Source organism: Polyodon spathula, chromosome 28 (assembly GCF_017654505.1).
Source record: "Polyodon spathula isolate WHYD16114869_AA chromosome 28, ASM1765450v1, whole genome shotgun sequence".
In the NCBI taxonomy this organism is placed as follows: domain Eukaryota; kingdom Metazoa; phylum Chordata; class Actinopteri; order Acipenseriformes; family Polyodontidae; genus Polyodon; species Polyodon spathula.
This window is the reverse complement of record NC_054561.1, coordinates 5,574,420-5,601,367: the sequence shown is the minus strand read 5'-3', so window position 1 is coordinate 5,601,367 and position 26,948 is coordinate 5,574,420. Positions and strand designations below refer to the sequence as shown.

At 40.2% G+C, this 26,948-nt stretch overlaps 1 protein-coding gene across 1 annotated transcript in view; it reads right to left on the bottom strand.

Annotated features, from left to right (window-relative positions):
- Positions 1 to 5,076: 5,076 nt before the first annotated feature.
- The window catches only part of mylk5 (myosin, light chain kinase 5), a 50,995-nt gene continuing 29,123 nt past the window's right edge, over positions 5,077 to 26,948 (bottom strand). The window contains 18 exon segments of the mRNA XM_041231647.1: positions 5,077 to 6,187; positions 8,865 to 9,005; positions 9,768 to 9,864; positions 10,615 to 10,744; positions 11,160 to 11,312; positions 11,888 to 12,011; positions 12,419 to 12,636; positions 13,168 to 13,371; positions 13,786 to 13,805; positions 13,807 to 13,863; positions 15,282 to 15,607; positions 15,888 to 16,041; positions 16,526 to 16,653; positions 17,973 to 18,011; positions 18,855 to 19,016; positions 19,298 to 19,444; positions 20,251 to 20,403; positions 21,438 to 21,554. Of these exon segments, the coding sequence (XP_041087581.1) occupies positions 5,925 to 6,187; positions 8,865 to 9,005; positions 9,768 to 9,864; positions 10,615 to 10,744; positions 11,160 to 11,312; positions 11,888 to 12,011; positions 12,419 to 12,636; positions 13,168 to 13,371; positions 13,786 to 13,805; positions 13,807 to 13,863; positions 15,282 to 15,607; positions 15,888 to 16,041; positions 16,526 to 16,653; positions 17,973 to 18,011; positions 18,855 to 19,016; positions 19,298 to 19,444; positions 20,251 to 20,403; positions 21,438 to 21,554 (2,633 nt within the window). The 3' untranslated portion in view covers positions 5,077 to 5,924.

Sequence of the window (26,948 nt, the reverse complement as noted above, 5' to 3'; positions counted from 1 at the left end):
TAGCAGGACCATGTTCTCGACAGGTGTGTCATGCAACACTGAAACCTGCATAAACTTTAACAATGAGCGGAGACAGTAAGAGGAACCTGCACTGGTAATTTGAGTCAGCCATTTCATAAATGTAGATTTACACCGAAGATTATAAACCAGAAATGTTACAACTCAATGTTGCTGAACAATTGGAGTTTTAAATTCAGCCCTACAATATCACTTTTTGATTTTAAAGTACTGTAGTACTGTTGTTTTAGTGCTTGCCATTTGGCTTCATTAAAAACTCACACCTTGAGTTATATTATGCAATGACTAAACAAAACAAAAGAATAGTCCAATTTATAAGAATGCCATTGTTTTTAAATCAGTATAACAACAACAACAACAACAACAACAACAACAACAAAATAATCCCTGTGAGTATAAGGTAAGGGGAATGGCTTTTCTAATGGAATGGTTTGTACAGTGAGTACACTATGACTATGATATGACCAGTGGCAGTTCATAGGACATTAGCAAGGGCTGCATGGAGGAGAACCTCTAGAATTGATAATAGGAGAGAAGAGCTTTGTTACTTAGAGATTGCTTTGAGAGTACATGGTTTTCGATCAGTACAAATGCTACTCGTGCTAGTTTAGACTAGCACGATACTTGTTTGGTTTTATGTCTGTTTGTTTTGGCCACTGTGCCGTTTTGTAAAATTGTTTTGTTTGGTTTGTTTAAATCTTTTATTGTGTTCATTTATTAAACGTGTGTTTCAGCGCTTCCATATCCCTGTACTGTGTCTGTCTCCTCCCTGGTCTGACGTCACCACGAAGCCTATCCACGACACATGGACTAAACAATGTGGAATGGGTTATTTTTTATTGGTAATGGAATCGTATTAAGCTTATTTCTTGAGGGTGGAGATGTGAAAATGTGTACAATACTGTAGATCTACACCTAATTAAATACTTTATGCACAACGCCTTAGTCTTCCAACAGATGGTGGTTTTAATTAACCATAAGTAAAAGAAAACACTGCTATAGAATTGAGCAATACCATATATATATATATATATATATATATATATATATATATATATATATATATATATATATATTATATGATAGTGTATGTGTGGTGTTGTGTGTGTATATATATATATCTATATATATATGATAAATTACGACTGTCAATTAATAGCATTTAAGTGATTAAAGCTTTCATTTCATTGAAGATTATTTTTTTAACGCAAGTTTGTCTTTATTATTTTTGACGTTTACTTTTTTTTTTTACATTTATTTTTGTATTAACACACCAGGCTTTTATCAGCTTCTAATTTGTTTGCGCACTGCCCCAATTACTTCCTGACTTCCCCTAGTTAAAAAAATAATAAAAAATTCCCTCTTTGCAATAAGTGTCTCTTTCTGTCACAGCTGAAAAATCATAACAAATGTAGCATAGTCTGGCTTTATAGAGAACATTCTTCTCATTAGTGAAATTCAACTCCTATTGCAGGTACTTTTTTCTTCTATTTAAATACTGTTAGTTATGAGTTCTATAATTGGCGTGGTAGCCAGGATTTGCCTTTGCAGAGAGGAGACGGAACAGCAGAATCAAAAGGTACGTTTTTATTTGAAAGAAAAATAAACAAAATAATAAACAAACGAAAACCTGCCCTCTGGGTTCTAGCTTCACTTTTTCTTTTGTCCCTAGTTAATTCTGCTGAAGCTTGCCTTAGAACCGGTAAAAACCATATTTTTATTTTATATACTGCAGGGTGTAGTATATTGTAGTAAAATTACTAGTAAAAGTCCACTATGTGGGTGGATGGTCTGGTTCACAAGACCTCAGGGTTGGTAGGGCTGTACACAGTCCAGTATCTGCGTGCACAATCTGGTTCACAAGACCTCAGGGTTGGTAGGGCTGTACATTCCAAGTCTGTCCATTGCATTCCCCTTGAAGTTCTGGTAACTCTGTTGCTTTGTTTTTCCTTCCCCATGTAAATCGTCTGGTGCTGTCACAGTAAATTCACAGGGTGGACTCTGTTCCTTCAGGAGTCCTGCAGAGGAAGCGCTTCACAAGACTGGGTAAGTATAACAGGCTATGGTCTCAGGCGATATTTCACTTTAATGTTTCATCATTATCTGTTTCTTTCTCCCCAGACCAACCTTAAAATAAACAAATCCCCTGGTCAGGGTGAGATCCTCCCAATAGTACTCAAAGAAATGAAAAAAGATTCTTTACAAACCACTAACCAAGATCATGCAACAGTCTCTTGACACAGGGCTTGTACTGACAGACTGGAGAATTGCAAATGTAATACCTCTTCACAAAAAGAGAAACAAAACCGAACCAGGTAACTACAGACCAATAAGCCTGACTTCTATTATATGTAAACTTATGGAAACTATAATAAGATCCAAAATGGAAAATTACCTATATAGTGACAGTATCCTGGGAGACAATCATGGGAATCTGGAACCAACTCCCCAGTAATGTTGTTGAAACTGACACCCTTGGACTCTTCAAGAAGCTGCTTGATGAGATTCTGGGATCAATAAGCTACTAACAACCAAACGAGCAAGACGGGCCGAATGGCCTCCTCTTGTTGGTAAACTTTCTTATGTTCTTATTTTATCAGGAACCCCACACTCCTGGTATCCTTTCCTCACCCCCCATGGTTTCCACCCTCACAATACCTATGAATATATTTACATACCAGTGAATAAAAACGTTTTTGGTATATTACTGCAGATAGTTTATACATTACCGGGACCTGAAAACTTATTCATTTACCCAGCCATTCACCTCTGTTCTCTCGCTGCTTCCCCCTATGGACTCATTCTCCCAGTTTTCAGCAGACTTGCCCACCATGGCAATCTTCCTCTCTCACCTCAACTTAGACACATTTACATCACCTCAAACAAATCTGATCTCTCCCTCCTCTGACCTCTCCATTTCAGTCTCGCTTGACTATTCCTCTTTCTCCATCTCCTACTAAAAACATAGGTGTTATTCTTGACCCCTCTGACTCCTACTCTCAACATATCTCCTCCCTGTCACGCACTTGCCGCTTTTTTTCTAGCAACATCTACTGAATCTGTCATTTTCTCACTGCTTATTCCACTCGACTTCTCGTCCAAATTCTTTGTACTCTCCCAATTGGACTACTGTAACTCTCTCCATGCTGGTCTCTCTGCTTCAGCTATCCACCCCCTTCAGCTCATTCAACATTCTGAACTATTCTCATGCTACCCCTCTGCTTCGCGCTTTCCACTGGTTACCTATCTCCGCTCGCATTCAATACAAGACCCTTGTAAAGAGCCTACCATTCTCTTCCCCACACTGCCCCCTCCTACCCCCAATCCCTTGTGTCTCCCTACACCCTGTTGCATTGTTGGCCAGTAGAGTAGAGGAGAGGCATGTGATAGACATTGTACTTTTTTTTTTTTTTTTTCAAAATGAAATTGATAGATATGTGCACAGAAAATAATTTCTGTATTCTGGGAATCACCGCTTCTGGAATGTTGCATTTGAATTTTGAGAGCAGCAGGGTGTCAGTTGTAGACGTATTGTGCTAAAGGAAAAGCAACACTAAACTGTGGATTAAGGCAGTTCCTTGAAGCTTCTTCCAGCCAGAAAGCAGCTGCGTTTCTCCACAGAGCGGACCGGGTGTGCCATAGGTCAGTCCGACACCAAGGAACAATTAAGACAGGCGAAGTCGGAAGGTGTAAAGAAATTTTCCTGGTTGAAAATGTATGTTTTGGAAAAAAAAACAAAACATTAATGTTCCTTTGATATTGCAATTGACATTTTTCTTGCTTAACATTATCCTACAGAAGAATGCAACGCTAGGGAAACCATTTTAAAACGGTAGGATGTGGGGCAGATCATTTTAGAATAAGCTAAGCAGACTTTTTATGAAAAGATTTTACTTATTAATCTGTAGTATGTGATTTGTGCTGTCAAATGACCTAACACAGTGGGTAACAAACATTTACTCTGGGTGAAAACAGAACTATTTACATGACAATATTATCTAAAAGACACTCTCAACGTACCATACGTTTTGAAAATACAAACTTGTGCAACAACTTAGCAGAAAGGGCAACACATTCGTTGTCACGCCAACTACTATGTTCCCCAATACTGTCAGTCTAATTATACACAGCACTGTAATTAAACTAACTTCATGCTTTTCAAATACTTGCACAAGTCCCAATGCATACCTTTTTTTTTTCAAAAGGGTAAGATGTATTATTAAACATGAAGGCAATAATAGGTTAGTAATCGTGCCAGTCAGTGTGATACAGGCAAAATTCTGATTTGTATTTGATTCCTGGCTGGAGATCGGAATTGAACACAATTATTAACTTACTAAATTCTATGTCTGTCTAGAATACCTCCATTACAGAGGACATTGGGCAGTCATAAAGCAAACTCTCTGGGACTCTTCAGTTCAATGTCAGTTACTGCGTTGCTAAACGTCACGTGAGCAGTGATTCACACATAATGCAATTTGTTAACTGCAAAGCACTTTGATACTTTTTACCTTATCATTGCAAAAGGAGCATGCACTGGTCAGGAAGCAAACAGAACATTCTGCAAATAGAACAATATTGCAAAATGCATTTGTTGCACACTCTGGGTAAAGTGTATATATAATCATTTGTTTGTAGTAACTTATTTGTTATGTACATGGTGAATTTCCAATCAGCAGTCACATATCTTACTGTTGCTCAGCGCCTTGAGATGTGCAGGTCTGCACATAAGATTCTATATATTAATTGAAGTTGTTGTTCAGTTTGTCCCATCTCTTATCCGTTATAGGGCTGTTCACTCTTTTGCTTTCAAAATATATTAAAAATTACAAGCAAGGATGATGCAGAAAGTGCATTGCCAGCGACATACCTGAAGTTGTAAATTCTTAGAAGAAATGAAACACAATAAACCTGTACATACTGTGTAAGGCTATACACGATAATCAACCCCAGACTGTAAATCAACCTTAGAAAAATATTAAAATGCAGGTTTTTATCTTGTATGAGAAATAAAAAACAAAAACAAGTTGGAGTTGTAAATAATATTTTATTTTTATCCTTATACCATTTGTTACATTTTTTCCCCATACAATTATATATTTGATTATTGAATAAAAATAAGTAAACATGTGGTTTCTACAACCTTTCCATCACATTGCAGCAACAAATCACATTGCACTTGGTCCTTCACAGTCCTCCAACAGACACCAGAGACAGGAAAATACCACCGATAACATGAGTGTCTAGGAGTTATTATTGCCATTCTAATATAATAAAAATGGGCATGAGGATTTTAATTTGTTTTGCAATTTTAGGTGAAGGGATGTTCGGGTCAGCTGCTGGGCAGACACAAGACAATTCTGTGACTCAATAGTTATACTGCAGTGCTGCAAAGTAGTTTGCTAGACAATGGAATGGAGTGGCTCAGTGGTCAGAGCATGTAAAGCAGGTGTGGAGAGTACTGGGTCGGGGAAGAAACCTTTGGGGTAAATTAAGTGCTCATGAAAGTCAAGGAAGCCTTTAATCTGTGCATCGCATTACATACAGTATTGTTCATTCAATATATAAATAGCTGCTGTATTGAATTTGGTGCTAGCAAAAGGAACTAAACCACATACAGTTTGGTTAATAAGTTTTTTTTTCTTCTTCCACATTGTACCTGTCCTGAGGATGCATACATAGAACTACAGGGACAAGATTAATGCCTTCACTACTTTGACATTGTTGACTGTCCAGAGCCAAACCATACTATTACTACTACGTCAATCATATAGTGTCATACAGGTTAAGTGGCAGGATATATTTTTTTTATACTGATTTCAGTAACATGCAGAATTTCCAATTCCCAAGACCAGACATGTGCTGAATTATAAATGCATTCAAGAGCTTATATTAAATATTATATACTATGGACGTGTACTTCTTTGGGGCTCGTTGGGGCTATACCTGTTTTTGGTGCTTTTCAGGGGGGAGATGGTAAGTCTAGCTGAGCACACTGCCTCCCCCTGGCTGTTGGTGGCCTTGCAGGAGTACAGCCCAGTGTCCTCTGGAGAGGTGTTGGATAGGAGCAGAGAGCAACTTCCGTCCTCTTCATACTCCATCTTTATTGTGGAGGATTCTCTCAATGGCTCCTCACCCCGAAACCACAGCACCTCTGGATCAGGGTAGCCTGGATTGAATGGGTGGTACATTAGAGAGAGCAACACAGTACAGCCTTCCAACTCAGCCAGCCCCATCTACTTTCACTGGCTATACACAAAAACGGTTCTTACTGTGCTTTCTCACTCCATGCCATAGTTATCCGACAGGTTTGTGTTTTTTTTTTTTTTTTTTTTTTTTTTTTTAAATAGAAATTGAGTCGTTGCCAATTATTTTTATTATTTTCTCCCAATTTTTATATGTCCAATTATTTTTAGGCTCAGCTCACTCTTACCAGCCCTGCGCTGACTTAGAAGCGGCGAAGGAAAACACACGCTGTTCTCTGAAGCGTGTGTCATAGCCAACCGCTTCCCCCCCCCCACACTCCAGACTCACCATGCAGCCACCCAGGAGCTACAGCGCCAGAGGACAATGCAGCTCTGGGCAGCTTACAGGCAAGCCTGCATGTGCCTGGCCAGACTACAGGGGTGCTGGTGCGACGAGGACACCCTGGACGACCTAAATCCTCCCGCCTTCTGGCGACGCTCGACCAATTGTGCGCCGTCCTCGGGCAGCTCCCGTGGACTCGAACCGGTGACATCCAAGCTGTAGGGTGCATCCTGCACCCCATGCGAAGCGCCTTTACTGGATATGCCACAAGGGGCCCTCTTTTTGCATACAAGTTCATCTTAAACCAAGACAGAAATGGCTTAATTTTTTTTTTTTTTTAAGTGTAAAGTAATTATACGAATCCCTTGTTTTCTTTCTGTTTTAAGTTAACTTCGCGACAGCTAGCATGTTAAAGCGTCTTTAACTGCCTTCTGGTCTGCAGCAATACCCCACTCGTCTTCAACACCTGTTTTTTTGTCTGCAACTCAATCTATTCTGACCTGCAAATAGCTGAATTTACTACTTAAGACACATAAAATGTGCATTGATCACTTTCCATCTGTACCTTTCAGTTGGTAGCAGCCTGTATAAATGGCACATGCTAGAGGTCCCTCAGTTAACAGAATGGTATCTTGCAGGATCAGATACGATGGGTATTGGAGCAACACAACCAGATTCATTCAGAATGAAGGAACTGTAAAATCTATTAAAATACCATGTGAAAATACTTCCTCTTTAAAAGTAGTTGTATGTTTAGAATCAATTCAGGGCATAATCAGTTATGCACTATATAAATATATTTATTTTAGATTTGTCTGTCTTCCATCTTAAAATAGGTGCCAGTACAAATCCTTCTAATGTTTTATGCCCTCTTGCATAAAAAGAACAAGCGATGGAGTGTTTTATTTTAACAGTCATGAAGATATGAACAAGAATCATATTTCCTGTCAGAAATTCCAAACACAGGGGTCAAATGAGGTGAACTTGTCAATGTTGGCTTTGATTATCATTTAAAAAGCTTAAATGTGGATTTAAAAACCTCTCAGCTTTCATTCACAAAGAAGCTAGTGGGCATTTATGTCGTTAACTGTTGGAATGTTCAGACAAAATTTTACTGTGGCTATACAAACTGACGAAACGTCCCGGTACATTTCCAAGTGGTCAAATTGAATTGGACTGGATTTCACCCGAGGAGTTCCCAGAACATTGAATATGAAGTAGGTATCTCAAAATGTTTGAGATATGAGCAGTCGAAAGAAGCCATCGTTTGCATCATGGATATGGCCAAAGTGTGGCAGCGATATGGTTAATGTTTACTGGAACACATTTCTATAATGGATATATGAAAGTGTGTTCATCAGGCAGAAATTCACATGACCTCAACATAGAAGCCACACTGAGTCAGGGGATCAAAGCCAAGCTCACAGACCTCTCTAGCATACAGTACAGTGTCAGTAAAACATGTGACAGTGCTGCAGCAGCTCTGGGGAAATTACTGCTGCAATATGTTCTGCGGTCAGATTTACCTGCTTTTAAAATGAAAAACAAAAGCTTATTAGGCTGTACTGTGACACTGCTGTCATCAGGGAATTGAGGTTCTGGAACCAACTCCCCAGTAATGTTGAAGCCGACACCCTGGGATCCTTCAAGAAGCTGCTTGATGAGATTCTGGGATCAATAAGCTACTAACAACCAAAACGAGCAAGATGGGCCGAATGGCCTTCTCTCATTTGTAAACTATGTTCTTCTTATCACCCGAGACACCATCCAATAATATAGAATCTCTAGTCTTTGCTCGTATCAGAGTCATTTCCACGCCTGTACCAGAAAAAGTTAATTGCATTTGCAACCCCATTTTCTACCTCAATTAAAATTATATTTCCATAATCATCTAAGTGACAATCTGGTTATGTCAAACTATCCTCTTTCAAATGTATTTATTAAAACCTAATAACCATTGACAGAATGAGTTGGCTCTGACTAGATCAATCTCTGAACTACAAAAGTGCTGATTGTGTATATTTTAAGTGTAGTTGCACAGGTCACTTTCCATGCAGTGTGTACAGTGTGATATTTGAGAGATTAGTTGGTTCTAGATTTAATTAATTTACATTCTTATGTACATATATCACCAATGAAATTTAAAAAAAAAGTTTTTTTTTTTTTTTTTTTTTTTTTTTAATGGAAGCTTAAAAATAAGAAAAAGAAGCTTAAAAAAATGCATTTAAAATGGTATACCCACAAAGTGAGTTACACTGAACAATGCTCATATAACTGCCAGTAAAATGAAACCAAACGAAATGCTGAGGCAGGGCTACCTTGGATATGGCACTGCAGACAGACGCTGGAGCCTTCGGGCTTGCTGAGGTCTTGCATACGAGTGAGGAACCGTGGCTCGGAGCGAAGCTGCTGCTCCAGAGAGTGCAGGGCACGCTCCTCCTCCAGGCTCAGCTGCAGCTCTGAAAGACAGAGACAGGGCCATCCTTAGAAACGTTTACATTTGCACTCCCCCCACCTTGCTTTTTCCATGGTTACACTTTGCATTTACTATAGTCCGCCATGCTTTTAAATACACTTTACTGTGCCTGGGCTTTACAATGCTTACTTTTACTATGGGAAACCTTTATAAAAGGGAATCAGCACAAATCACGCTCAACCTTACTCCTGAGCTACCAATTCAAATTGAACCAAGGAGTATTCCTATTGCTTTAAAGCACTTCACGTGTAATGCTCTTATATTGTTTTTACTGCGTTTGTCACTGTGATGTTTTTGCGATCATTCTGATTAGTTCTTATTCCAAACATTGTTTTTAAAATTACTAGAACAAGTCTGTTAAAGCACTTTCACCTCAACACAGGAGATGCTCTTTGCCAGCGGTAGCCCAACATGCTATCAATTTCTAGGGAAATACAGCAAAACAACTAGGGGTTGAACTTTCAATGCCCATGTTTCCCACTCAGGCCCCTTGCTCATGAAATATCTTGGTATCCATGAATTGATAATCTTAAAATATTGTAATCAGACTCCATCCCACAGATGCAGAGGTACCCCAGATATTACCAATATAGAAGGACTGTCTGGCACAACTTTTCTTTATTTCACCCCAAAGCATTCAAATGATATCACATTGAATTTTGCACCAGTCCTGGAAGTCACCATTACAGCGATCACTGCATACAGTTAATCAGAACGAGGAATGAATACCAAGACACTGCCGTACCGTCTTTCTCCACAGGGGGGCAGTGTGATGTTGCACCCTCTTGTTTGTTGGAGAGTAGAGACATCCTCTTCAGAGCGAGCACAGCCTTTCCTGTTTTCTGAGAGAGCGTGAGGTGCACATTATTAGTGTCCCACCCAGCTGAGGTGCTGACAGTGACTTACAGGTTTATTTTTGGATTGCACACCAAAAAGGGAGATGTAGAAACCAAAAAACACAAGTTACACCTTAAGATATTAAGAAAATAATGATATATCCCCTCATTGCAAAGAACGCTTAAATTGAATTTAGTCTTCTCTTCTACCCTTGTTCAATCATCCCTGCATGATCAAGGTTTGAAGGCCAAAGGCCATACAATTGGTCTCACTCTCTTACCCTTAGTGTCACATTGATAATGCAAAAAGTCTCTGCGGGGAACAAACTAGAAATATCTTGTAATGGTTTTAGTCGACAATAATTCTAAAAAACTAAACTACATACATTTCAAGGATGTAATGAAAAGACTTAAACAAAACAATAACTGGAAAGTAAACAACGTGAATGATTCGTAGGCAAGAATTTTGTATGCTGCATTTATAAGCCCCTACATTAAACATCAGTTGTTTATTGCAATTTGACAACTTTATTGGACTTTTCCTTTATGAAATTATTGTGAGAATTAAAAGTACTGATTGGAGTAAATAGCTCAGAATTTTGCCCTGGCTAGGATCATAGGGAAAAAAACTATACTAGTAATCTATGTATTTGAAATGCATTTCCTCTCTCTTATGCTCCAACATGGAAGGCACTAGACTGGCTGCAGTTTTAGCTTCATGTTGTTTCACGGAGGACTGGTGCTGCACTCTGATACCTGCCACTTCTGCCGAGCCAGGAACTTCTTCATCTTCATCTTGGACAGGCTCTTGGTGGCTCGTGGGTCCATGGTCTTGACGGTCTCCATCCAGGGGTGAGCCAGTGCCTGGTCACAGGTCAGTCTGTGTCTGGGGACAAAGGAGACAAACAGGTGGTCCGAATCCCAGTCACATTGCTAAGACTTTGAACAATTCTAACAAGTTATTAGTGACAGGAGGAATTCTCAAAACACTAAAGACGACAAAAATAAGCCAACAGATACCATTTAAATAGTTCTGTTTACTTTCTTTTTAATTCAGCTTCTATAGATAGCCCATTCTATACCCCTCTCTGTGCGAAGGAGTGTCTCCTTCCCTCTGTCCTAAGTGTACAGAATCAAACACTGCTACTGTAATTATCAGGTCTGTCCTGTTGTGGTACAGTCTTTAGGAGCAATGAATCTAGGCTTTGCAACAGTGATGCAAGTATTTTCATTGTGACTTTGCTGTAGTTCGAATCGTGCTTGTTTGAGATACTACAGATTGTATTCACACTGGGACTCACTTCATGTTCTTCTTCAACATGTGGCTGATGAAATCTTTGGCCTGATCTGTGATTGCCTCAAAGCTCTCCTCCTCAAACTCCCACTGTGCCTCTGTCACGAGTGCCAGTGTCTCGGAATCAGTGCTCCCCTGGAATGGAGACTCCCCACTCAGACTGGAGGTGGAGAGGCAGAGAGTGAGAAGCTCAGTCTCTGTACCTCCCTGGTACAAACATGAATGCTGAGGATTTTAGGGACGGTTTAGGGGCAAAATGCCACCAGACGATAGCATTAAAAAGCAGCCCCCAGCAGTGTTTATTTCTAGTTTTACAGTTAAAACGTTACAGAACCCCCTGCAGTGCTTACAAGAAACAAGTTACTTTACCTTTGCTGTATCCCTTTGCTTCCCAGTACAAGATCAAAGCACATGAACACCTAATTTATATATATGTCTCTTTCACGAAAATGGGAATCTCCTACAACAGCAGCTACCTTTTATAAAAAAACAATAATCTTTCTGCAACTCCTCAGCATATAAATATAAACTCCGTCTCACACACAAACTAACCACATCCCCCACAGGCTTTGCTTTTACAAATCCTCTCAAATTGTAACCTAGCAGTAAACTGTGTTCAGTCCGGGTCAAGCAGAGGTATTGTCAGCATCAAACAAACCAAAAGTTCTTCTCAAAGGAAAAGGAATTGAATGAAAAGAATACTGTAGCTCTACCCAATCGTGGTTATTCACTTACAGGATGTAACAGATCACTCCAATGCTCCACATGTCTGTGACCAGACCCACTGGCTCAAAAGCAATCACCTCTGGAGCTACAAACTCAGGGGTCCCATGCATCACCTTCAGGGGGGTCTTGGGGTCTGGAAGCAGTGCATTACAAAGTACATTAAAATACTTTTATAAAGCAGCTATGAAATATCGTGTCATAGTGAATAACATTCCTTTACTGAACAGACTCCAAAAAGCACAAACTAGCAAGAAGCTCTAAGGCTTGTCCCTCCTGGTTTGATCACAATTAGACAAGGAGTTCTCTCGATAAATGAAAAAAAAAAAAAACAGGCAAACGGCCTCCATACACCTCCAGATTATTATACACTTGTGTTAAACAAGTTAGCAGTTCTCTAGACATGTGCCAAATGCTACAGAGTGACAATACATCCACCGTGGTGGTTATAACAAACAAACAAACAAAAAGGCACAAGAGGAATTAATTCTCCATCTTTTTATGGGCAATGCAATTGATGATGCGTCAACAAGGCGGTCTTACCCAGCTTGCTGGCCAGACCGAAATCTATGATTTTGATGAGTGTTCCGGTGCGGTTGACACAGACGATGTTCTCAGGTTTTAGGTCCAGATGCACGATGTTCCTGTGGTGCATGTACTGTACCCCCTCCAGGATCTGACGCATGTAGCATGCACTGGTGGGTTCCGTGTGCTCAAAGTTGTCATCCACAATCCGTTCAAACAGCTCCCCCCCAGCAATGCTGTCGAGAAACAGACAGGAGACACGGACCAGGAGATGCAGCTCAACTACAAATGCTTCTTTGTAACTTCCCTCTTATCCCTCAACCACCTCAACTCTCAAAGCAAGTTGGGTTCCATTACTGAACCATACAAAAATATGCATGTGCAAAAAATTTGAAAAGATAGATGGACAGACACTTTCATTTACTGTCAGATTCTGATACTCACAATAATTTGTGCTAAAGTACATCCAGATCACATTTCCTTATAATTGCTTTTCCAGATGTAAAAAAAAAAAAGTAACTTTGCTTAAAAAAAAAAAAGAGAGTTTACTAAACAAGCCTCAGCAGAATTTTATAAGGGGTTCTCTAGATGAAAAAAAAAATTAAAGTGACATACAGAGGGACAGGCAGCCCCATACACTCAATACTCAAAGCTCAAATACAACATTTACTGCTGCCTTCCTGCCAGCCTGACACTCACTACTCCAACACCATGACTGTGGCTGCAGTTCTCGAAGGCAGACTGGCACTGCACCAGTTTCTACTCACTACTCCATCACCATGACAATGTCGCTGCGGTTCTCGAAAGCAGCCTGGCACTGCACTAGTTTTGGGTGGTGGAGGCTGTTCATGAGCTCAATCTCCCGCCGGGCGCTCGCCTTCTCCTTGGAGGTGCGTGCCTTGTAGAACTTCCCAGCACTGACCTTCCCAGTCTCCTTGTGCAGGAGCTTGAAGACCTGTCCGAACTTCCCTCTGAAGAGTCAAAGACACAGCAATCAGCAACTCAGACACAGGACGTTTACTGAAGATAAAACATACAAATCATACCGCTGCATCTTCCATCTAGCACATGTAGCCACTTGGGGTTTGAGAAATGGAATCCGGTTTTCACGGTTCTCTGCTTGCTGAACAAACTAAACGATTTTGAAATGACGGAAAGTTTGGGAATGGATGTATCGTGTGAAACCCAAGTTTAGTTTCCTCGACTACTTCTGCAGCAGCTTTCAATCAGGACTTCATCTTCATGTACTAAAGTATCATTTATTTACATTCCCAAAAACTTTTACTTTAGGTGGGGGTGGGGGGGGGGGGGGGGGGGGTGGGGGGGGAATGTGGGAGGGAGACTGCATTCCTCACACTGAAAAGCCCTGCTCTGGTATTACTCACACGCCAAGCCTTTCCAAGTGCTGGGTCATACAGGTCTGTCACCTTCTGAGTGGTGTTGATAGAGATCCAGCTGTATTGCTGAGGCTCTCCATGCTTCTCTGAAACAAGGCACACAGGACATATTAGGAGAAACAAGATGTCTTCCACACAAACAGGACCGAGCAGGAAGTGATGACACATGAACCAGACATGTGTTTCAGAAGGCAGGCAGAGATCACACAGCACCACATATGAGCTTTAAGTGATTTTGTACGTTTAAATCCAGGCTGGCCGAGAAAGGCTAAATAAAACAAAAGAACACTTTTGTAAAATAAACAAAAGCCTAGGCTCATGAGCCGAATTAATACAACAATGAGGGCAAGCCTCCTGTCTTCCTTTTACACAGCTCTTAGCTTTCTTTGTTAGCTTGTGTCAGCACCACACTGGAGCTGATTCTGGGCTCCAGTCTCTCTCCTCTCACACAAGCTCCAACTCTCATGTCTGTGACAGACCTAACAAGTGTCAATCAGCCACAGAGCTGCCTACATGGGAAGATGGTGGCTCCCTGTTAATCAAGTAGCCCCCAGTTGTACCTGTGGAGGAGTGGGAAGCTCCTCCGAAGCCTTCTAGCAATTAACAAATAAAACAAAATGGAGGGCTTTGTCCCTCAGCTCCTAACCATCTTTTATGAAAAGCTAAAGGAACACTTCTCTACTTAACCAATGCTGTGCTTGAAAAGGAGTGGGGTCAATAACATGGCAAAAATAGGACAGTAGCCCAGCCTTCACAGCAATCACAGGCTACAGGATAGATAGCTGTAAAACGTTTTATAGTCCAAGCTGTAACCATGGACTATAAAAACTGTGCTATGCGTTCAAACAGTTTAACCTGGAAGGAGTACAATGGAGTGCCAGTGGATCGAGAACGTGGGTTTGTTCCATCAGTATACCTGAACTAGCCATCAGTCACAAATTGGGAAAAAATGTTTGGCAGATTTGTATGTACCCTACATGGGGGGAGGCATCAGGAACACAAATGGAGTGACCAAATAACTGAGACATATCCAAGCTTTATAGTGTGCTAGTACAATGGTGCGCACACTGTTTAAATGCCAGCCCCCTTTTTTGGCATACATTTTGTTGTGCACCCCCCTCACGCTTGCGGCGTGCATTACTCCATTTAAATAAACAGTTAAGTATTTTGAAATCACTCGCGTCGTTCACATCTGGTGTGCACAGCCCTTTAAACATGCAAGCCCACGCCCATTGATGCGTTTCATTTGGAATTGTATGATGCAGAGCTGCGCTTGCACTCTGTCTTAAGAATGTGTTTGTTAACATTTATGTATTAAGCTAAATCTGGCTAATGTAAGAACTTGGACTAATCAGTCATTTATGTATCGATTTAAAATGGTCTATCTTTTAAAGTTTACAGAACTGCCCCTTTAGTCATAGTTGTGCCCCACTTACCGACTCCCCACTCTGCGCACCACTTTGCCAGTATGCAATACAGTACACAGCCTCTATACCTTCCACATTGTCCATCCTGATGGTGTCCGACTCCTGGCTGGGCTCACTCTCTCCGACCTTGTTGCTGGCTCGCACTCTGAAGCGGTACTCAGCATGGGGCTCCAGGCCAGTGCGCACGTGGTACGAAGTGCTACTACAGGAGGCAGTCAGCTCCGTCCAGTCCCCCTTGCCGTCCGGACCCTCCTTCCTCACCTCCACTCTGTAGCGGGTGACCGCACTACCCCCGTCGTAGCAGGGGCCAGACCAGGACAGGGTCAGGGAGCCCGAGCTCACCTGAGAGATGTAGGGCTGGCCCGCGGGGGGCTGGGGGCGATCTGAGACAAAACAAACATGCAATACTTAGAATCTTCAAATTGATAATGGGATAGATTTTCCACTGTGGGCAAACTACCCATGTAATACAATCACTATGGCTGGGACAATGTGCCTGTGATTTGTCTATAATGAAAAATATATGTCAGGGAGAAAGGTTTTTGTCATTGAAGTGTCTTTTAGTATTTCCCAATTTAACACTATTGAACGTTTTACAGTTCTGCATATTGTCGACTTACACAATCTGTTCATTAGAAATGCCATCCTTAGCCCGTGCCTTACCAATGACTGTGAGTGTAATGTGGTGCTGTGCGTGGCCGCTGCGGTCTCGCACAAGCAGTGTGTAACGGCCAGAGTCGTCCGGCCGCACGTCCCTGATCAGCAGCCTGCTCCTCCGCTCTGACGTCTCTACCCGTGTGCGGGGGCCATCGCTGATCTGGGAGACAGGACACTGCATTCAATACCAGCAAACCAGCGCATCAAATGTCTTCTTTCCACTATGTTCCCATAAGACAGTATGTGTCTTTCTCCTGGGAAAATCCCAAATCTCCCTGTCCTTGTGGTCTGTGTATAAAAGTAAGTTGTTTGTAAAATTGTATGGTGCATTCAAAGTGGATGCAGAAAAGAAATGTATTGTATAATACAAAAGCAAAACAATAGCACAAATGCAATTAATGCACTAATGCAATTAATGTCGAAATAAAAATATTTCAAAAAGGAAACTTGATAAAAATTAATGACAAACGTTCGACTAGAAGTCTTGGCTTGAAGACAGTGAAAAAGACTGTCATTTAATTATTTATATATTAAGCAAGATTTAAAAAAAAAAAAAAAAAGAAAAGAAAAAAAAGAACACAGCATTTACAATATTTATTCAATACTGAACATGTGAATGTTTTGTCTGCGATCACTTGTTGTACCTTTTTTTTCTGTTGTATCCAGCAGGCGGCGACAGGGAGTCTAGCGTCAAACCGACAACTCAGCTCTGCTTGCTCTCCGACCCTTACCTCCACCTGAGTCTGCAGGTCCAGCAACCGCAGAGGAGAATCTGGGAAACAAGGACCCCCAGCATTAGAGGGCACTCTCGGATCATGTCAAACTGTACTCCAACATGTCAAATAAAATGACACCGAAATAGATTAAACACATGGCACGGATGCAGAAACTGCGAGTACCAGCTAGTACATTGCACAGCTTTAGTTCTTAAGAAATACTCCAGGATTGCAGTGCATGTCTGTTGGAAATATTTTAGGCGGCATCTCAAAATGAACAATTAGGAATAATACGGTCATTCATATTCTTCTAGTTCCTATACATTCTGTTGTACATGAAGTAACTCCTACAGTATGCATGCTACCTTACAGAGCAGATTCACAACTCTTTGTAAAACCTACATGAGCAGATAAACATTCTGGGTTAGTTGTTGATGTTTTCAATTTTCCAATAGAGAACACCAGTCTTCCAAGTCACAACTACCATTTGTTAAGACAGTGACCCTAGTTGGCGTTCTCAATGGAGCATGTGTTTGTAGAAAACGCTGTTTTTTGTTTGTTTTTTTGACATTGGTTAGTTAATTTATGGTAATCTATTAAAGTAATGTTGACATAAACAATGCCTATAAACAATTTTAAACCCATGTATGTGTCAATCAACTAACAAAAAACTAATATTAACAATCAGGTAAATGCAGCTAAGGGAGAAAATATCAGGATACATAACCGCAAATATATTTATGTTATGTTGTTTGGGCCTGCGGGTCTCCGCATAAAAATATGGATTCATGTAGTTAACAATAAAACCTGCCTGACAACTGGGGGTGATTCAACCAAAACAAAGAACTCAGGTAATGGCATGGTGTTGCAGACAGAGGACACCATTTATAACAGCAACCAAGCAGTCAAACTGATACTAAACCTAAACTGAAACCAGAGCTTGTACATCAGTCTCTGATAAGCGCTATATGTTTTATGTTTACATACTTGGAATGGTTTATCCAAAAGCAACATTCCATTATGTTTTTTGAAAACTGTCTTTTAAAATCTAACATGCTTCTCAGTTTTCTTGCAAGCAGGATTACTTCAAGCATGTACAAATTCAGACTTTAATTTTACTTGACTGTTTTTATTTTCACTTTTGCTTCTTTCATTGTTCTAATGAAATCTTGTTTTTACTTGAGCGTAATGTTACATACCTTCTGGTCCAGGTTTAAATTTCCCCTGAAAATGGCAGGCTGTTACTTTTCCACACTTATCAATGAAACAACATTAACTTATTCAATCTGCTTCATCTTGAAAACAGCAGCTGGTATTCACATTTCCACTCAGGCTTTGTTTAAAAAAACATTTAAGAAAACAAAGTCACAATTACCTGAACTTGAAGTTGGTTTCCTCTTTGGTGTGACAGAACCTGTGAAAACAGACCTCACAGTAATACTGAAACCAGTTGAATGGGGGTTGGGCAGAAGCTGGCTATTATTGAATAATCTTTGGCTGAGGATGTGGTAGGCTAATTGCTGCTTGGACAAAGTTGTTAACAATGTAAGCATGTGCTAATAGATCCCCCAGCTGACAGCTCTCATCCTGAGACTTCTTTGACTGAAACATGCTGCTATTTTTAGTATAAAATTATGATTCTTGATCTACAGAATTCCACTGTTGTATCCTCTGCATTGTAACCAAGTTAATTTGGGTATGTAAATGACACGATAGTTGAAAAGAAATAGATACAAGTATCATCTGGAAACAAAAATGTAATACAAACTGAGATTTGGTTGGGACATTCTATAGTTATTAGGAGTACCAAGACTCATAAAGCATTTACTATTTGTTTTTTCTAAAATGAAAACATGCCCTTTAAAATCTTCAAATAATAATTCAGACGATTAATATAAGAGCTCACATATGCATCTAGTTTTGCAATGTTAGATTTTTTGTAATTGCAAACTAAATGGTTTGTGAACACGGCCATCATAACCACAATCAACCTGTTTGTATGTCAAAATGTCAATCTGGAAGTACGTGGGTGAAGTTTTGTATTTGCAGATATGGGGGAGGATGATTGTCCTCAACATAACAAGCCGCACTCCTTGCCTCCAGGTGAACTGCAGGGTTTAAAGTAATGTAAAGTATTATGTAATTCAGGAACAATGTCCACAACACAGAATTTGTAATAAATGGTATCTATCTGATGATTATGAAGTATGGTAAACATTAGATTATGGGATATAGTTCAGACTAAACCTTGTCCCACCTGTCCTGAGGCAGAGGCCTGGCTCGCCACTGCGCACTCTGCTGTTCTCGAGGGCCTGGGGCGGTGCTGCTGAGGCCTTTGACCTGCCTCTCTGTTCTGTGATGCAGTCTACAGCAGATGCCTGTATCTTTCTGCTTCTGTCCATGCCAACGTTTTCAAAGTCTGCATGTAAACACATTTTCTTCAGAATATCAAGGATCTAAATACTAGCACAATAGTTAGAGGTGCTTATGAAAGCCAGCATTAATAACACCAAATAGCATTTCAGATCCAGAGGCTGAACAAATACAATACCCTTCACAGGATAGTCTTACGAGATGTGAATACTCCAGGTTTTATATTCAGGTAAACAGGTGTTCAAAGTGTTGGCAGGCTAATCAAAAGCCTAATCAAAAAAAATGACTAATTTGTAATCAGTTTGCTTCTTCTAAACCATCTCTTACCTTTGCTGTGCTTGTGGCTCCTATCTCCCCTGCTGCGCCCAGAGGCCTGGGGCAATGCTGCCGAGACCGGGCTGCTGTCCTTTGACCTGCCGTTCACGGCCGCACACTTTATTTTCATGCTTCGGTCCATGCAGATACTTTCAAAGTCTGCCGTTAAATGAAAAAATGTATGATTTAGGAAGGAGTTCAGAACGAGAAAACAGCTCATATCAATTAGTTCTCAATATGTTGTTTATTTCTTCGTGTTGTCTTTTGTTCTTTTGATGTGCAGGAGGTTCCTTCGCAGGTGCTGACATTTCCTGTTTTTCTTTTCTTATTAGATTCAGTTTTCATTTTAGCTGGGAAACATTGTAAGATGGTGATCAGAATGGAATTCAGCCTCTGTTTTCAGTTCTGGGCATCACATTACCAGAAGGACATTGTGGTCCTGGAAAGAGTCCAATGAAGAGCAAACAGACTCAAGGCTTAAAGGATGCGCTACAAAGACAGGTTTCAAGAACCACATTTATTTAGCCTGGAACAATGAAGAATGGAGGGTGAGTGAAGTCTTTACAGTCTTCAAAGGAATTGACAAAGTTAAGCCTAAATCATACTTTAGGCGCAGCACAGAAACCAGGACCAGGGGGCACAGCTGGAAATTAAGTGCAGACAGACTTTGGACAGAGCATATGAGACACTTCACACAGGGAGCTGATGGGGGTATAGAACGGGTTACCTATTCATATTGTTGAGGCAGAATCAAAAAGGAACATAAGATTCAACAAAAGAAACAATACTTCACACAGAGGGGCGAGGGTATGGAATGGGATACCTAGTCAGTTGTTCATGCTGAATCTTTGGGATTCTTAATGACCCGATTAGACTAGGTTTTGAGATCAATCAGCTCCTAGGAACCAGACGAGTACTGAATGGCCGAATGGGCTCCCCTTCTTCCAGTATTTTTGTAGATGTACCTCTCACACACACAGCCGCACTGCTCGATGTTTTCCCCGCTCTGTTCTCTGCCACACAGGTGTAGGCACCAGCATCTTCAGGCAGGCATTCCTTCACCACCAGGCGTGCCTCATTTCCCTGGAAGAAGGGTTTGCCAAACTGGACAGTTTCACCTGGAGAAAGGATGTGTAACTAATTTATTTCAATGGGTAATATTGGTTTTGCATTCATTTTGACCAACTGAAGTGTTTTTTTACCAACTGAAGTCTGCTAGTATGAAGAAGGGAGTTACTTTAAGCAATTCCCGAAGACACCAGAGCACGGGTCAGTAGATGAACACAAATTGTAGCCTACAGCAGCTATATTTCTCAAATGACAATGACCATCCAAGCTCAAAATTAAAAAATGACACCAAGCAATGTTTCTGCTGAAGCTGGCTGAAGTTTCAGAAAGTAATTATCCAGCCCACTTCGCTGATTTACAAATAGCCACATGGTTTTAAAAGTACTTTCTTTCTCCTTCTCTCAGATCTTGTTAATGCATCTCCGTAGTATAGAACAGGGGTGGTCCACCCTGGTCCTGGACAGCCACATTCCAGCAGGTTGTATAGGTAACCCTTAAATCATCAGTTTCTGAAGAATGTAAGTTGTTGATCAATTTAGCAAGTTCATTTGTCAATTAAATCAGGCACGGTCAGCTCTGGTCCAGGAGAGCTGCAGGGTGTTCAGGTTTTTGTCACAAATGATCTTAATTACTTAATTGAACAAATTGAATTAAATTGAAAAAATATACTGCTTAACTTGTCAAAATGAAATTGTTCCAAGTCTTTAGAAATTGATGATTAAGGGTTACTAATGGACCAGGGTTGACCACCTCTGGTCTAGATGGTAGTAGCAATTGGAAAAATGTTAGCATTTAGCTCTGCACAGAGTTCAGTATGAAATGTATCTCAAAGACATATAGGGGTCTGTGCATTAGAGGTCTGGCCTGCCCTGGACATTTTGAAAATGTAATCTGAGGCTACTTCTTTTTAGATTCATGGATGAACAGTATTGCGAGTATGTTTTTAGTTAAGGCTTTAGTGTTTTAACAGAGACCCTTGATGGTAAGTATAACAGAAGACAGACATCAGGCAATGTTAGCAAAGAGAGCCCTGAGTGTGAGGATGACAGTATAACATTAACATGGTTTCAGAGGCTCTTCTCACCATTATGAAGCCAGGAAATGTGAATGGGTTGCGTTCCTGTGATAATACCCTGAAGAGCGATGTCACTTCCTTCGTCCACAGTACAGTCTGCAAGAGGCTGAGTGAACACCGGGGGTTCTGAAAGGGGGCACCAAGAATGAAGGAGTTTTAGATAATCAGAAGCCATGTTACAGTAGCCATTAATATATTGATTTATATAAAGGTCTAATGTGGAGTTTGGAAAGAAACACATGAAGAAATGTAAGATTGATGTCCTGTTGGAAGTGACTGTGCACCAGCAGTTGTGATACATAGTTCACTTCAAGTCTGTAAGTCGCTTTGGATAAAACGTCTGCTAAATGACTAAATAATAATGTTGAAGCAACCATTTATTTTCATTTTAAAACATATGTGGAACTACAATAGATTATAGAAATGTGTTTACAATCTTTAGTCACTTCTGTTTTACTTTGATTCACCTTTTGGACGCTGTAGTGTTGAAAATAAATGTTCACAGGAAGACCAGATGTGCACCCGATCACTGGTTAAAACTGATTTATGAGCAAAGATATGTGAATATAAATATGTAAATACCGATATAGCTTAGTGCGGCAGGGCAGAAGCCCTGATGGTGTAAATAGTGTGTTGGGGATGCAAGGTTGGCAGGGATGGGGTTAAATCTGTCCCTACCAGCAATCACAGGTGTGGCCATTCCCCAGTTAGGCAACTGAGTGCTAACTGGGGAGTGGCCACATATATAAAAATGAAGCAAAATCCTTTGTTTGTTGGAGGAGTTTTTGAGTGATAGTGATAGTGATAGTGATAGTGATAGTGATAGTGATAGTGATAGTGATTTTGTTTTGAAACGTTTTGCAATGTGGTAGTGAAAGTTAATGCCCAACCTTTTGTTTAAACCTTTTATTTTGGCCCCCGTGCCGTATTTTGTTTGTTCCTGCTTGTTTTGGTGTTTAATAAACATGCGCATACGCACGTAAACAGCAGGTTTCTGTCTCTGGGTCTAATTCCTGCCAGTAGCCAGCCTAGGCCGTGACAGTACCCTCTATATTTTGTATTGTTATCTATATAGTCTCAGTGAAACTGTAATGTCAATGTCAACATCTCTCTCTCTCTCTCTCTCTCTCTCTCTCTCTCTCTCTCTCTCTCTCTCTCTCTCTCTCTCATGTTTTTTTATCACAGTTAAACTGCTGTTTTTTGGTCACTGTAAGTTATTCTTTTGTGCACTGCTGTGACGCAGGAGCAGGGCTCAAGTATTTCACAAACTACCCAGAAAGCTCTCAGTCCATTTGTTTACCTTGGAGTAAACAACACAAACAAAATCACAGATACAGCAATAGAAAAATCATCAAGATAAGAATGTCAGCTTCAAAAAGACTTGGAGGTTAAGTGGTTCTGTACATGTTTATTTATAACAAATGAATAAACACCAAGCTCTCCCAGTGACTGATCTCTCAAGACACTTTACTGTAGTGGTAATTACATGGACGTGTTCATCAGTAAAAGGACCTTCCAATTAAGGGGAATGATTCACACACAGTTCCACTTTGAAAAGCCTTGGCATTAGCCTTTTCCCTGCCAAGCCTGCTACAGGGTATTCTACAGCTCCATTCTGTCACAATGGGGTTTGTCGTAATGATCTAACCCAGATGACAAGGTCTCTCTTCCAACCCTGTGCTTAACCCCGCAATTGAACACAATAAACTTCAATCCCTTAGTAAAAGCATTGCAAAGTGTAATAAAGTACAGTTTAGTATTGTAAAGAGGTAAAGTATGGTAAATCATAGGTAAAACCGTGATAAACTATGATAAATGCATGGAAAAACTGCAAAGTTACCATGCAAATTTACCTTGGTAAACTTTTATAAAGTGTTTCATTATACCGGCTTTTAAATTTCAGGACAGCGGTATTAAGAAGCTTATATTTCTAAATTAGACCCCAATGTCCTTGGTAATTGATAATCATTAAGTGACAGCTTCGGGGAGAGTTTCAACTCATTTTACACCTTGTTTGCTCCATTTATGGCTGCTTTCACAGACCCAGATTAGTGCTAATCTTGGACTAGCCAATGTGAATTCAGGTAACGTAGTCCAAGACTCTTGCTATCGTTTCTGTGGAACTTCGGCATGTGTACAGACTGAATGCATCTTTTCATAAAAAAAGGTTAATTGAATTGAACCTAAATGCTGGATAAAGTCAATTTAAAGTGATTCATGTTATTAGTTTAGAGAAACTACATACCCTGCCTCTACCACACAGCTTTTATAGGTATAGTGTACCATGACAAGACATCACAATGAATAGCAGATGATTTTAACTTTGTGCTTCGTCAGTGAACTACTGATAAGAGGTGAAGCCATTCCGATGTTGTACTGTACATTCGTCTAGACAAGGCATTTTCTCTTGCTCAGGGCCCCTCTCACACACAGATTTGATAAGGCCTCTTTCAGAATGTATAACCAGTTTGGAATTCAAGAATACAAGTCTTGACTTGTTTAAACATTGCATTAGCCAAACCCTTTTTGTACCGCTGTATCAGTGATCCTTATTCTCTTGCCAGGTGGCTTTGTGATAGAATGTGTTTGAACTGTACCTGTAAGCAGTTTCACTTGTGGTATGTCATTCTTCCCTGACCTTCATCAGCAATGATTAGCAGGCAATGTATTTGCAAGATGCAATTGTGCCTTAACATATTTTACCAACATTGCAACAATAGGGTTCCCTGCTCTAGCTGCATGAGATGGCTGTTGAGCAGCTATTTAACCCTGCAAAGGCCTACAGTATTTCAGTGATAACATTTCCCAACTGTAAATACAGTTAACAAATCATGAATACCAAAAAATAGTTCAAATGGTGTCGGAGATGGAATAAAACACACGTGGCAGTGAAATGGTTAATTCCTAGCCTTGCTTTGAGCAGCAAATAATTATATTGTTTATGGAACTAGCAGTGCTTCCTAACCATAGCTTGTGAATGCTGTTCAAAAACAATGCCCTTTTTTCAATGTGGGAATTCCTCCCAAATTGTTTATAATTCACCCAACAAATATTCCTTAAGTGTTTATTGATATGTCTGCAAGTTTAATCTTTGATTTGTTTACATTTGCTTTGTTCAAGTTTTCTCTTTCTTCTGAAGCATTGCTTTAGTATCTTAGTGGCAGTTTTAACATGAAATGGCTAAATAATTCCATAGCATCGAAGAACCCCAATCTACTTTCAAAATGTAAACATACAGTGGCAAAAACAATAATAAAAACACATTTGTCTGGGGCGAAGTAGCCATGAATTTATTGCTTGCAGATAAAACCTGTACCACGAATTTGACTAAAAGAAAACAAACTCAAAGGTATACGACTGCCACTCTGACAAGAAGGCACCCAACAGGCACTGCTTCCAATGCGTGTGCACCACCAGGAAATGTCTCTCATCAATCAGCTGGTTATCTATTAAGTTAACAAGTTCAGCCATGTGATGAGTCAAGGCGGTTTTGGTCTGGAATTCAGCCTCCCATCAGTTAGAAGGCACTGAGCTAACTTAAGGGTTATTTTACTAAGATCACATGACCGTGATACGAGTCACTTTTTTGGGGGGGCGCCATCTTGGTGAAAGAGGGTAGCTGCATCACTCGAGTCAAGTGCTTTAAAGCTATGAGACCCAACAGGGTGGGTGCTATTGGGCAATACCAGACCGCCCAAGGGCGTAATGAAGCCTGACTCCTGCCCACCCTGGAGGGTCTTATTGCACTTAGAAAACAGGCAACTGTTACAAAAAAAAAGACAGAAACAAGCTTTGTGGTTTTAAAACTTGATGAGTAAGTGCCTCAATGATATCAGTCCAGGTGAAAAGACACAGATGCTGGTACTTTTTAACTCACGGTTCGAAGATTAACTTCTTACCAATCAACTAAAAAGTTCTGTAATCGAGAGGTAAGGAAATGTCTTAGGCTGATGCAATTATTATTCCAGCTGCTAGGAGGATATCCATTACACAGGGAGTATTGCATGGTCCAGTCAAAAGTAATGTTATCATTACTGGTATCACTTCAGTGCTCCTTTTCATCTGGTCCCAGTCGCTCACCTGAATTTCCCACCAGATCTCAAGTTAAAAAGTGGCAGAGAGATGATGATGTCTGACAATGTCCAGCTTGTTGAAGTTCAAGTTTACGAAGGCAGAATCTGCCCCTGATCAGATTTAGGCAGGAAAGGGTTAAATGAACATTCCAGAAAAAAGTAAACAGCAGACTCAAAACCTGCTTTATTACAGGCCTGCGTTAATAAATAACTCCAGTTGTTTTGGTGTTTTTTAGACAAGCTCTGCAGTATGTTTTACTGCTGGGTCTGTTGGTTTGTGTCTGGAAAGATGCTGAAGTCTATTTAATTGATCCACACTGTGTCCCAGTTTAAACCTTTAGTTTAATTTAAATATAAAAAATACACTTAACAGACTCACACATACTGTTAGTTTTCTAAAAAGTATTGTTCTTTTCATTATTTAAATTACGATGGTACTAAGATCAGCCTAAGACCATATATGTGGACGTCCCTGCAACCAGTTGCTTGAAGTAGAGCCGGGCTCTACTTCCCAAGCAACCTCCTGAACGACTTAATTAAATATCACCTCAGTTGTCAAAAAATAAATAAAATATACACAACTCTAAACTTGTAGACACAGGGAAAAAAATAAAATAAAACTCAGTTGTCAAAACCAAAAAAAAAAATGATTCACCTTGTAGATGGAATAAAAATGTAAAAAAAAAAAACATGTCACCTCAGTTATCATAAAAAAATTAAACTTGTAGATGCGGGAACCTTGTTGCACAAGCAGTTGCTCAGATGTGGAAACTTAAATTTTTCTCTGTGACCTTTTTATTTTTATTTTTGTAGCGTACCTAGAGTGTCTCTCTGTCTTGTTGCTGCATCTGGCCTGATGTCACCACAAAGCCATCCCTGTCACACAAGGGTACTGTGTTTTGCAGTTTTGCAGTTTTGCAACTTTTGCTCAGTCCCTGACCACCTTCAAGACACACCTTTCAGACAGCATCTGTAAACCTCACAACTCTCAACTATATGGGACTGTATGGCACTAAAAGTAACCGTATTCACATGCTTTGTAATTGCTCTTATTTGAAATCGTTCTTATCCATTTATTGCATTTACTACTTGCTCTTAATGGACTTTACTCTTATAAGCAAATATGTACTATTTGACAGAAAGACAATGATTCTTGGTGGTAAATCTCCCTCCCGATCTGTGAGGGTGCTAAGTATATAAGAACATAAGAAAGTTTATTAATGAGAGGAGGCCATTCGTCTCATCTTGCTCATTTGGTTGTTAGTAGCTTATTGATCCCAGAATCTCATCAAGCAGCTTCTTGAAGGATCCCAGGGTGTCACCTTCAACAATATTACTGGGGAGTTGATTCCAGACCCTTACAATTCTCTGTGTAAGAAAGTGCCTCCTATTTTCTGTTCTGAATGCCCCTTTGTCTAATCTCCATTTGTGTCCCCTGGTCTTTGTT